At 39.1% G+C, this 12,790-nt stretch overlaps 1 protein-coding gene across 1 annotated transcript; it reads left to right on the plus strand.

The window, feature by feature from the left end:
• Positions 1 to 2,686: 2,686 nt before the first annotated feature.
• On the plus strand, positions 2,687 to 12,174 carry LOC116314762 (interleukin-1 receptor type 2-like). The gene is made up of 9 exons (XM_031732891.2): positions 2,687 to 2,980; positions 3,096 to 3,173; positions 6,217 to 6,469; positions 6,902 to 7,094; positions 7,820 to 7,988; positions 10,055 to 10,117; positions 10,385 to 10,517; positions 10,649 to 10,803; positions 11,835 to 12,174. Exons 2-9 carry the CDS (start codon positions 3,098 to 3,100, stop codon positions 11,864 to 11,866), a joined length of 1,074 nt encoding a protein of 357 aa, XP_031588751.2. The 5' UTR covers positions 2,687 to 2,980; positions 3,096 to 3,097; the 3' UTR covers positions 11,867 to 12,174.
• Positions 12,175 to 12,790: the final 616 nt, after the last annotated feature.

The following is a 12,790-nucleotide window of genomic DNA, read 5'->3' on the forward strand; positions in this document are numbered from 1 at the left end:
TGTTTGAGGCACTTGCTTTTGTGCTTATACTGGACATCCGTCTCTCTCTGTAAGAACCAGCAGTAGTCAGCTGTCATGCTCGGTTTAAATTTTACCTGATATCAGTTTTCCATTACAATGTCACAATTACTCATGTCGCTCAAATTTCGTGGAAAAAAGTCAAGATGAGACTGTAAAAAGTGTATCTTCAGTGACATTGTGACGCTCATTAGTCGATATGCTTTCAACATCTTATCCACAAGATCAAAAGGATCCTCTGCTCCGTGGCTGCCTGCACGAATGCTTCCCACGTGCCGTGATTAAGTTGGCTTCAATTTCCTTTTGCACTCAGTGTCAAGCATCAGGTCCCAGATTTCAGGACGATCAAAAACACCTTCATTTTGACTTGACTTTTTTCCAGACTAAACTTCTTTCTTAAATGCTGAAACTCTGATTCTGTCCAGTCATCTTCATTGTCCAATACTTGGAACATCGTCACAAAAAATTGTGAAGTGTTGTATAAAAATGGGGTTCACATTTGGAGTCAACAAGTCATATTTGTTAAATAAATTCCAGTAGCAAAATGCTCCCTGATGTACTCTGTGAAATGGCTACTGAGTGTTTATACTGTGTATGTGTCCATTTTAAAAAGCGCAATAAATGTTGCAAACTTTCATATTTACACATTTAAATGACAGAACTAGCTATTCTAAAAGAAATTGTTTAAGCAAACCTAAGACAGGTAAAGTGAGTTTTTTACTTATATCAGTACAACATCATTATAACTATAATACACTGCTGTGTATTAGCTTCATTTGCTATCATGCAGTAAGGCTGGATTTTGCCTGCATCAAGTACATTTTGGAAAGTTTTAGGACGAATCAAAGAATCAAATCCCCAGCATTAGAATAAAAATACTGGAAACTGTCAGTGACACCAAACAGTTATATCTTTAACTTCTGTTCCCCAAACAAGAGCAACGAGGTACAACACTTAAGTATGGGATATCACGCCCCTGCGTGTCCTAGCTGAACACACTTATGCTTATGCTAGCATCTTATGCTAGTCAAGAAGCTAAGCATGGGGCACACTTGCTGACGATGCTGTTGCGACAGTGTTTCCAACACTGGGTGCAGCTAATTTGTTGCTTGTTGCCTTCTTTCCAACTATGAAGCATTAAGTGCAACTTTTTTCACCTTGTGTTTTTGTGCCATGTGTTGGAACACGAACTAAACACCTAGTAAAACCAGGTCCAATGATGACGCAGAATCACAGTAAGATTGGCTATTTACTGTATCTTAATACATTCTATACCGACATCTTGGTGAAAAGTGAATAATACAAATAAACAGCACAAAACAATCAACATCTGCATTTTTTAACTCTCAAATTAACTGTAGCTACTAGCTTGTACACTACCCTTAGCTTGTTCAATGTCATGAATTAACCTCTAAACAAAATACTTATTCATGTTTGATTTACAATGTATACATTGTAAGAGGAACTACCTTATGGCATACCATGATGCTTTAACACAATGAAAGCACATGGTCAACATGGCAACCCTGATTTTCTCAAAACAGGAAGAGATGTCATCACATGATACCCAGACAGATGAAGCTACTTTTAACTAAAACTAAGAAAAATGACACATTTCTTCTTTTTTTTTTTACACAAAATATAGCTTTTAAAAAACACAATTATCAAGATGTATTAAACACAAAAAAAACATTCTCAAATAATTGCGTGTAGCGCATACAGCCATAGATAATGGTAGGACTGTAGCTCAATTAAACCGACAGCTCTGGTGTAACCTCCCCACAACAAACATTTTGTTTGTAACATTTACACCAATCTGTATGTCAGGCAACATCACTGCAGACCCATCACACCCCAGTCAGAAGTTGTTCCAACCCCTGTGGTATGCACTACAGAACACTGTACACCAAAACCAGCAGAGATCTGTACAGTTTCTTTTCACAGTTACACTGAAAAACACTAAGGACACTCATATAATGTCTGTACTTAAAACATATATCATACCTGCTGCTGAATCAAAGTGTACTGACGATGTAAACATACAATAATGAACAGTTGTATTCATCCAAACAACAACAAAAAACTCATCTTAACTGCTTCACACTCCAAACCAGCTATGTTGCACTCCGGTGCAAGCTGGAGGCCACACCTTGATAAGGCAAAGACAACAACATCTACAAGAAGCAGACACTCTCTGCTCCTTGGCTGTTTTAAGAAATTCCTACATTTCTTAAAAGTTAAGAATGCATTCCTTGACAAAAGGGGATCGCTGCCTTTCACTGTTAACCAAACTCCCCTTGAACCCCAAAACATTTGGATTTTTTAAAGCACCAATCAGAGTAGAAATGGAAAGCAATAATGTGACATCATTAGGAACAAACTGACTGACAAAGTCATCAAAAATATGATGATGGGGGAAAAAAAGCACCTATGAAAAATATACTTCAGGGGTCTGTGCTAACCCCAGTTGTCAGGATGGGGGTTAAAGTAATTTAAGTAAAGCAGATTTATTTTCCGATGCTGGCAGAGAGTCAGGCAGTGACTCTCTCCAATGCTTTCCAGTCTCTGAAAAAAAAATTGTTCCTGCAGTGGAAAAGTGCTTAAAATCTTTGGGTAGTAGACTTTGTATTTTCCAGTTTACACTTGAAACTTTCTCTCTGAGCTGCACTGCAGTTGAGGAGACTTTGCATTGATAGTTTCAGTCTGCTTTTCTTTACAAGACAGTTTCCTTCTTCCTAAATTGTGAAGTTCTGTTTCCACTTAAAGAGCATTATGTAGCATTTGAGGTTTATATAAACAACTCCTCAAATGCAAGAGCGCAAGTTATTCATGAATAATGAGGAGGAAGGAAGCTAGATTGTGAGAGAACGAGAAAGGGAGAAGCAAGCAGAGGAAAAATCTGAGGCAGAGTAAAGTTCGGTTGTTCATTTCTGCTGATCATTGCTGGATTTTAAAGGCTCTGGTAAGTTGTTGCTTTCACTGCTTAAAATTTTCCAGTTGTTGCCATTTTTTGCTGTTTATATATTTTCTAGCATGAACGCTGAGTTGTAAATGTTGTGTATTTGTGTGTTTTTCAGCCATGGACTTAAGTCTAGTCCTGGCAAGCTTTGTGTTTTTCTTCAGGCTGTGTGGAAAATGTAGAGGATCTGAAGCGGGTGAGTTGAGTAACACTGTTTTACACAATACACACACACAGACACACACGCACACACACACACACACACAATACACACACACAGACACACACGCACACACACACACACAGCATGATTTTTACATGTTTATGCAAGCAGAGCTCCAACCTCAAGGGAAATAGTCCCTTAGCATTATAAACAAGAGGTATATATCATATTACATGTCGTGATCCATGAATTCAATTCAATTGTATTACTGGTGATGAATCATTTTGGAAAAATACTAAGAGTCAATCATGAAATCCTAAGAGTAGTTGTATCTGAGCTACCTTATGGAGCTGCTGGTCAAATGTTGGGAAAGTACAACCACTAAAAGGAAATGTTAACTGTACACTAAAGTATTTTGATGAATGATGTTTTTTCTAATCCATAAAAGAAGAATAAAAAATGCTAAGCAGAGAGCCCAGATCTTTCTTTCTTTCTTTAAATGTTAATGGAAATCAGTAGTTATCAGTTTGCCTTTTACTACCATTAGTGAGTATTAGCCATAAAAAGTTGTATAAATAAGAATTCTTATTATAAATTATCTTTATATAATACTTTTTATGACAAATGCTTACATAAGCAATTTTTGACCCCTACATGTGTCATGTATTTTCGAATTAGATTTAGTGTCATTCATAGTTTTGACTTATGTTATATTTACAGTTTTTAGTGTGTTTTTCCCGTCACCCTGCCTTCCTTGTGTTCCATGTTTCCCGTTTTATTATGTCTCCGTGTTCCATGTGGCCTCTCTGTCTTGCAAATCATGTCCCCATGTCTGTTTCCCTCCTGGTCTCAGTGTTAAGCTTGCGTGTCTTGTCCTCGCCTACATATGTGTCATGCAACCTGTTTTATTTTGATGGTCCTTTGTCCTCTGTCTAGTGTATTTGTGTGTTTTTAAATCCTCAGTCTCCCTCTGTTCACTGTCTTGTCCTCCACATTAGCTGTGTGTTCTTGTATGTGTTCCAAGTTCTCTAGTCATGCCATGTTGGAAGCTCTTAGTTGCCAGATTCTTAGTTTTAGTTTAGCTTTTGTTTGTTTCTTATCATTTTTCTTTGTACAGCCAATAAAGCTGACGCTTTAAGTATTTTGTCTGCGAGTCCTGCGTTTGGGTCCAACCCCTGCCTGCCACACAACTACCTTATCACGGTGGAGGGGTTTGTATGACCTAGTGATCCTAGGAGCTATGTTGTTAGGGGCAATCTGCTCCTGGTAGGGTCTCCCAGGCCAAACTGATCCTAGGTGAAAGGCCACAACAAGTGCAAGTCAATAGACTTTTGCAGAAAAGTCAATATTGGACCAAATTACTGAGGAGTCAAAGTGGATGACATGGAATGACGTTCGAGCACTTTCAGTTAAATAATAATTAAATCTGACAGGAACATTAATGCATATTACTGTGGAGTTATTTTTTTAGTGTCCTGCAGCTTGGCGTTGTTTCCAGTGATAGCACAGACATACTTGCAAAGTAATTAGAAAATAATGACATCCCACGAACCACTTTAACCTTCAAAAATCCCTTTTTTTTCTCATCTCTGTGCATTCATGTAAAGTTGTGGTCATGGTACCTCCTCACACTACACAGGACGACTGGCCTTAAATGGAGTAACTTTGTGGATTTTCCAGGGAGAGAAAACAAATTTATTACTATGTATATTTAAGGTGATCATGGTGATTTCACTGAAATCCGGCCACCTTTCCATGCTCCTTGTCCCAGCCTACACCCCCTCAGGCTGAAAACAAGGCCCATATTCAAGACTAATAAGACATGGCCTGAACTCTTGCCCAACTACAAGAATGCTTTGCACTAGCTACATGGCATTGATTTGCATATCAGAACATAGAAAGATACACACAATCTGGGTCTTTCCTGATGAGAAACGCTGGATGATGTCATGTCCACACACTCCTCAGAGCTTGTGATGCTTGCTTCAAGTCAGGTGACACGGCCCTGTACAGCACCGCCACAGCTGAACTGAAGGTAGGCATCAGAGATGCTAAATGTGTTTACACCAAGACAATGGAGGACAGCTTCACAGACCACAATGCAAGGTGAGTATGGCACCTCAAAGCTACCATGTGTTCCAACACAGATGCCTCACTGGAGAAAAGGAGTACAATCGACTCTTTGCCCAGTTTGACAAGAACACACCTGTCCTGAGCACAGCAACAACACCCACACCTGATGCACACACTATGGCCTTCTCTGTGCAGGGATATAAAGCAATCCAGGTGCTCATGTCAGGAAACAGTGGAAGGCTGCTAACCCTGATGGAATACCTGGGAGGTCCTGAAGGTGTGCTCCAATCAACGAACGTCTGTCTTTACATTTATCTTTAATTTAGCAAAAGCCAACCACTCAGTGAGCCACTATTATCCAAGTTCTTACAAAGCCTGCTGTGGACAGTCTGAATAATTTCAAAGCTGTTACTCTCACTGCCTAATAATGAGACTGGCATGAGGCAAATTAAAACTGACCTTTGTCCCACTTTTGTGCCTTGATCAAGGAATTCCTTACAAACTCACAAAGTCAAGCTCCCACCTTTCTGCACCATGTCATGTGTGTGTAATGTGATTCTGTTGGCTTCATCTCTTGGTGACCTCTAGCTGGGGAAATGTGTGACCGAGTCAAGCATCTACAATAAAAATTAGCACCTTAAACGTTGAGGCCATTGTTTCCAGTGAGAAAAGCGTGGACTGCTGACTCTGGTTCAGACACAAGGTTGAACCCCAGCTGGAAGAGTTTAAATATCTCAGGATCTTGTTCATGAGGAGACAGCGGAACGGGAGATCAGCTGAAGGATTGATGCAGTGTCAGCAATGATGTGGACACTGTTGGAGACAGTGGTTTGTTTAGACTGCTGCCCCCGTGACCCAGACCCACATTAGTGGTAGAAAATATATGGGCGGATGGATGTATAGATGGATGAACATTATCTTTGACTTTGAAATGTTTGATTTCTCAGCATTAAAAGGTTAAATAACTTTTTTTCTCTATTCCACACTTCCATGTATGTTGCAGAGAACTGTACTGACTACAAACTCCAGTTTGAGAGGGTTTTCTCTGTTCCTGGAGATGTGGCTATGCTGAGAAGCACACTGGTCTCCTCAGAGGTCTTTGACTTCAAAACTGTCCCGTACAACATCACGTGGTACAACTCAGTGTCGGGCCAAGAAATCAGCAGTCAGGCTGGTCACATCCTGGTGCACGAGGAGACCCTGTGGTTTCTAAAAGTAACCATGAATGACAGTGGGGATTATGTGACCATACTGAGGTAGGAAGCACTAGTAGAAATAAAAAAAATTTAGAAAATAATAGAAAACAGTAAATCACACAACCTATGTGATTGCTTTTCATTATAAGAACTTTTGCAAGAATCTAGTTAAAAAGTACTGATAAAAAAACAAGAGCTACATGCAAAAATATGTAACCCAATTGCAATATGACCTGACAGATTCTATTATACTATATTCTATTTTAGAAGCCTAACATAAAAATAGATGGTGAAATAGAGACAATTTGTAAACAACAAACATATTGATAGTATTAAAGCTAGATGGCTTTTCCACTACACTGAATTTATATTTAGACTCTGCACTTAAAGTATACATGCCCATTACTATCCTTTCCAGCTTAGATGCCTTCATGATTTACCAGTGAACACATAGACTTCTTAAAATTAAACTTATACTTAATTACCCAACAGGACTCCTTCCCACTGCTATAGAGAGGCCAGCCGACTGGTGGTGGAGGAAAGACTTCCAGGAGAATGTGGAATGCCGAGGAAAGCTTATCAGCCACTTACAAAAGGAGTCACTGACAACCTGAGCTGCCCTCTGAGGAACGAAATGAATAAGCTGAACAGCTACAACATCTCTTCCTCCATCAAGTGGTACAGAGTGAGTTCTCCAGAATTCTTGTTGAGTGCTGGCATGAAACCTAATGGTTTTAATGGAGAGAGTGCACAGTAGCTGCAACCTCAACTATTTACTACCACTATTCCAACTTCCATCAACTTCTATGATGTTAGAGCCAATCCATATAAGAATATTTTTGTACTGTTTGGGTTATTGTGCTACATGTTTGATTTATATAAGATGTTCTGAGGGAAATAGATGCTGCGTGTTTAATTTACAGCGCATCTGTGGTAGCGGGATAGAATGAGCCAGCAAAGCATTGGAAATATGCGCTATAGCAGTAAATGTTTTCTGACCGTGACATCGTGATATGATAGCTTTGGACAGCTCACATTAAGAAGTCGAAGAATTATTTTTTCAAAGCTTGGGACAGAAATTCGCCGCTACACCAGGAATGTATTGAAACTCTGACGCCAGATTTTAAAACTACAGTTTGACTGACAGCAGGTCCCAGCATCCACTTGTTTTCTGTCGGTATATTTTCATAATTTTCATATTTTGTGCAACTGCAACTGTTTTAAAGTTTCACATTTTAAAAGTGCTTACTTAAAAGATCAATATCATCCTGCTATCAAGTGGCACTCAAATGGGATCCCAGTGGCTATAAACTCACCAACTGCACTGCTATCATAATATTGAACAGACTTGTCTTTTGTTTTGTGATTGTGAAAAAGAAATAAAGCTTGCTTATATGTTTTTCCCTCTAGGGTTGTGACTCCATAGAGGACGGGACAGGCGGCTATGAGTATTGGGGCACCAGACTGAAAATTACCAGTGTGGAGCTTCAACACAAAGGCACCTATACCTGTACTCTGACATTCACTCTGGGTGGCATCGAAGGGTCTGTGTCAGAGACTATTAACGCAGAGGTCAAAGGTGAGATTGTAGAAACAGAAAATGACTGCAGCAGTTTCTTTGTCCATATGCAGTAGCGGTTTTTGATAAGGGCGACATGGGCAGTTGCCAAGGGGGGCATCGTTGTGGGGACGGCATCACGGGCATCGGCAAAAAAAAAAAAGTTGCTCGTACTCATGCTGCCCCAACGTCATGGCAGTCTCACACACAACCTGTCGAAAGGGGAGGGGGGGCAGCTGCTTCCAAATAGAGCACATTTCATTCATAATGTTGTAAATCCAAGCCCATTGTGTATTCATGATTTGAATCCTGGGTTGTACGAAATCCCAGAAATAAACCATAGACAAAGTGAATCTGTGAACTAAGGTGTAGGTCTATTAGGTTACGTTGTGGTGATCCTCTGGTTGAGGGATGGGTGTTCATATTGGTGTGCAACATTAAAACCAATGGAAGATGGACAAGAAAAGTTCAAAGCCATCAGGTGCTCAGTTTAGAAAAAAGAGAAAAGAAGAGGAGAAACGAGCAAAAGAAACAGGTAAGCAGATGTGTGATTGGATAATGGCAGGTCATCCTGAAACAATCAGAATCAGAATACTTTATAATCCTTAAGGAAATTATGTGGGTTACAGTTGGTCCAAGAAGAAATTGTAAAAATAGTAACAGTAACAGACTAAACTCCAAACAATACATTATGTTACAAATTTTACACATTTAAGAAATACCACTAATATATACAGATCACTCACTTATAAATATCAAGGATTAACAGAGGTGATTATTAATAAATATCAAGAAAATTGACAAGAATATTACAGAGTAGAAAAGAGTGTGTGTAAAAAGGGTGTAACTATTGCAGTGTTTACAGTGTGTTAGATGGAGTTGTATGGCCACAGGCAGGAATGATTTCCTGTGTCGTTCAGTGGTGCTGTTTGGTAATCTCAGTCTCTCACTGATCTGCTCCTGTGACTGACCAGCACGTCATGGAGTGGGTGGGATCCTGGACAACATCTGCCTCTCAGACACCACCCTGACGGAGTCCAGCTCCATCCCCACAACATTACTGGCCTTGTGGATCAGTTTATTAGTCTGTTGGCATCTGTGACCCTCAACCTGCTGCCCCAGCATGCAACAACATAGAGGATTGCACTGACTGTACAACAAGATAACATTAATTAAGGTTTTACTTAAGGTTTTGTGCAGGCACAAAACCCTGTTTACTCTTTCCCTCCCAGGCTTCTGGGCTTCTGATTGGCCAACATTTCTACCCGGTTAGGATGTGGTATGTTCTTGACAGCGTTTGACTTGATTTTTGGCGTTTACATGCGGATGGAGAATTTTTTTTTAAAAACTGAAAATCTTCATTTTCAAAAATACCCGTGTACATGTGGACGTACCTTATGGTCAGAGGGTTGTTTCCCCTCAGTCTTTCTGCAATCACATGCATCACCCCCTGGTGGCAATCAAAAATAATGCAGGTTTAGGGTACCTCTGCACTCGCTGCACTTCACATCCACATGCTATGTCTGTCTTCTATACTGCCTATGGTGTATACGTACTCACATACAAGTAATAGTAGTAATGATAGGCATCAGGAAAAGGACTGGTAGAATATTTGTGTCTGTCATGGGCTACAAGGACCAGGGTGACTTTTACCACCATCCAGAAACCTGGAAGCGAGTCTATCTATAGAGGTCCAGGTGTTCAGTGATCATGTGACTTCAATAATAAATCCAACTGGAAGAAAAGAAACGAGACCTAGCTTACATCCACCACACTGCTTACCCTCGAGGTTGCCTCTGGTTCTTTTGATACTGGCCAACATATACTGAACAATATGACGACATTACAAAACATATTAACAGTGATTTATTTTTTACGTTGTTTGGCTGCTTGATAAAAATAGTCTATAAACAGCAGAACAACACACACACACAAAAAGAAACAGTAACAATGGCAATAGGCTGGCTAAGGTTTGCTTACTGTAAACTACATAGTGGGAAATGTAATAACATTTCTAACATATCTTTGTGATTATTCAACCTGATCTGTAGACTACTGTACACAGTATTTGATGGTCTGTATTTCAGAGAGTTACTCTTTGGTTCCACAAGTGCATGAACCCTCAAATGAAGTAATCAAAGCACAGAGCGGTAAGTCCTCTAATGTAACATCTTCTGAGAAATGTGGTGTTCTGTTGATTTAATATTTATGCATCTCAGGCTTCATTTAGGCCAACATGTGTTGAAAGTCAAAGACTTCTGCTTTAATTTTTTCCATAGTGCAGGGAGATTCCATATTTTAGGATGAACATAGCAATGAATATAAAAATGTTTCAATAAATACATTTTTTGGTTGATAGAGCTTAAAGAAATACAGTTTGATGTATATACTGAGTTACTGTTTGTGCATGTGTTCAGGGTACAACTTCACTAAAAGGTGCCTGGTGTTTGTGCCGGGTGTCGGGAATCCTTTTGTTGATATTTATTGGTTGGACAAAGATGGATTCATTGAGACAAACACCTCTCACCGTGTCCACATGTTAGAACAGCGGTCAGTACCTTAACTCTCCATCAATTTGTTTTATGTGCTGTGACAGTTTAACAATATTCAGATTTGGTGTTTACTTTTGAGTAAAGACTTTTGGGAATTTTAGGACCATCTCATCTGATTGTCCTCAACAGTTTGCTGCCCCAAGATGGCTCCAGTAAAGGTGCGTGGTTAGAGACCTGGCTGATATTTTCTGAGCTGAAGGAGGAGGACTTCAACATAAACTACACCTGCCGTGCGTACAGTGACAGGGGCTTTCCTGAAGCATATTTCAGTCTGCAACCAGCAGGTAAAAACATTATATCTCACCTTACTTTGCTTACTAACCTTGAGGACTAGTGTATTTTCTCACAATCAGTTAATCAGGTAATCTTTTCTCTAAAATATAAAAAAGAAAGAAGTCAAACTGACTGGTCAGTAGGTGGTGATTTCTCTTATACCAACCATTACCTACTTCAGAGCAGCTTAGGACTGCAGTGCAAGTTACCATGGCGATGTACTCCAGTAAGAAGTGAACCACCTTCGAAACAGTGAAAAACCTGGATTTGAGCTTAGTGAAGTTACCTCACTAAGCTTAAACCGTGCTTTGAGTAACAGTCCTCAAAGAGTGAACAGAGACAATGAAAGAAAGATGTATTAAACACTTTTTGAATAACGTCCAGTCAGTGAAAAAATGATTAATATTTAATCCACCAAAGCATTTCTATTAACTTCTTTTATTCATCTTGACTAGTTTTATATGATTTCACATGGGATAACTTTATTACCATGACGACAGATGTTCAAGGTAAATAAACTCCCAGTCAGACTAATCCCAGGTCTCAGCACAACAAACTTTTAACTACAAAATATTAAAGGAGTCTATATCTAAAGCATTATCTGTAGAAGATATTTATGAATTGTTACAAACTTGCATGAATGACAGATTAAATTGTAGGCAATTTAATTAGAATTAGTTAAAGTGACAGAAATGTGACTGTATAAGAGTTATGATTATTATTTAGGCTTTTTATTTATTTAGCTTATTTCATCACTGCAGTCGGCACGCTTCAAAAGGACCAACCTGAATTGGACTGCAAGCCTTCGTTCAAATTGATAATAAGACAGGAAAAAAGTTAGCATCATTTAAACATTTATTAAACGTCTATTTAATATCAGTAATCACAGCAGGTGCAACATTTTCATTAAGGGAATTGTGCCAGCTGAATGATGATCTTTTTTTAATGAAAACTGAAAAATAAACTAAACTAAAGGGAAAACTGTTGAAAAGTAAATTAAATGTTACATTTTTTAAATTCTCTTGGTTGTATATCTCCACAGATTCGAACATCACCGTTGTAACTGGTGCCTGACTGTAACACACAGTAACCAAACTGATGCATCAGCAAAGTACTCCATCTTTATTAGGTTTGCCTGTAAAATCCACTTGTAATGGCTGCTAATCAGCGAATGAATAATTTTATGTTAATTATTGAGGCTGTAGTTTGCAGTTTGGGGATTTACTGGAATGAATTAACCAAATATAAACAATGTTTTCTTTGTAAAGTGGGAAACATGTAATAGAGCTGTTGTGTTGTACTGCACCAGATATTACTGCTGCAATCAGTGTCCACTGAATATACATATATATATATATGCAATAAATATTCTCAGCATGTTGTTCAGTAGTCGAGTGTTGTGTTAATTTACAAACCTTTATATCTACACATTTAAACGGCAAACCTAGCTATCCTAAAAGAAAGTGGTTTGAGGAAAACCTCCGAGGTGACCTGAATGTTTGACTTACTGCAATGCAGTCATGATGCTTTGTTGCTATAAGTTAAGGTTTTTAAAGGTGGTAGTGAGACAATCCTTCTTATATGTGTAGTCACACCCGAAAAGTCAGTTAAGGGCCCTGCAATGTCTGTGAGGAACTGATATTACAGGGCCATCGTTACATGTGTTACGAAAATTATCACTGAACACTTGGACATTTGCTGGGTTAATGAAGTCCATTGAGCAGGTTGAGGAGGAGAGGATGTTGTCTAAGCTAACATCCATCATGGACAGCCCCTCCCACCCCTGCATGAGACTGTACAAGCACTGAGAAGCTCGTTCAACTTTTACACCCACGGTGCAGGAAGGAGCGCTACCGCAGGTCATTCTTACCAGCAGCTGTCAGACTTTATAATACAGTTTAACATTTTTTTGGTTATCTTACTCATCAGCTTGTTTGTTCACTGTACATTTATATACGTTGCTTATGTGTACAGGACCACTTTGTGTCTTGCATCTAT

Source organism: Oreochromis aureus, linkage group 16 (assembly GCF_013358895.1).
Source record: "Oreochromis aureus strain Israel breed Guangdong linkage group 16, ZZ_aureus, whole genome shotgun sequence".
Classification (NCBI taxonomy): domain Eukaryota; kingdom Metazoa; phylum Chordata; class Actinopteri; order Cichliformes; family Cichlidae; genus Oreochromis; species Oreochromis aureus.

What these genes read in the sequence shown, in the direction of transcription:
- LOC116314762 (XM_031732891.2), top strand. Translation starts at nt 3,098, where the DNA reads ATGGACTTAAGTCTAGTCCTGGCAAGCTTTGTGTTTTTCTTCAGGCTG. An exon ending in AGTAATCAAAGCACAGAGCG is followed by an intron (nt 10,118 to 10,384) that starts GTAAGTCCTCTA and finishes GCATGTGTTCAG; the next exon opens with GGTACAACTTCACTAAAAGG. An exon ending in GTCCACATGTTAGAACAGCG is followed by an intron (nt 10,518 to 10,648) that starts GTCAGTACCTTA and finishes TGTCCTCAACAG; the next exon opens with TTTGCTGCCCCAAGATGGCT.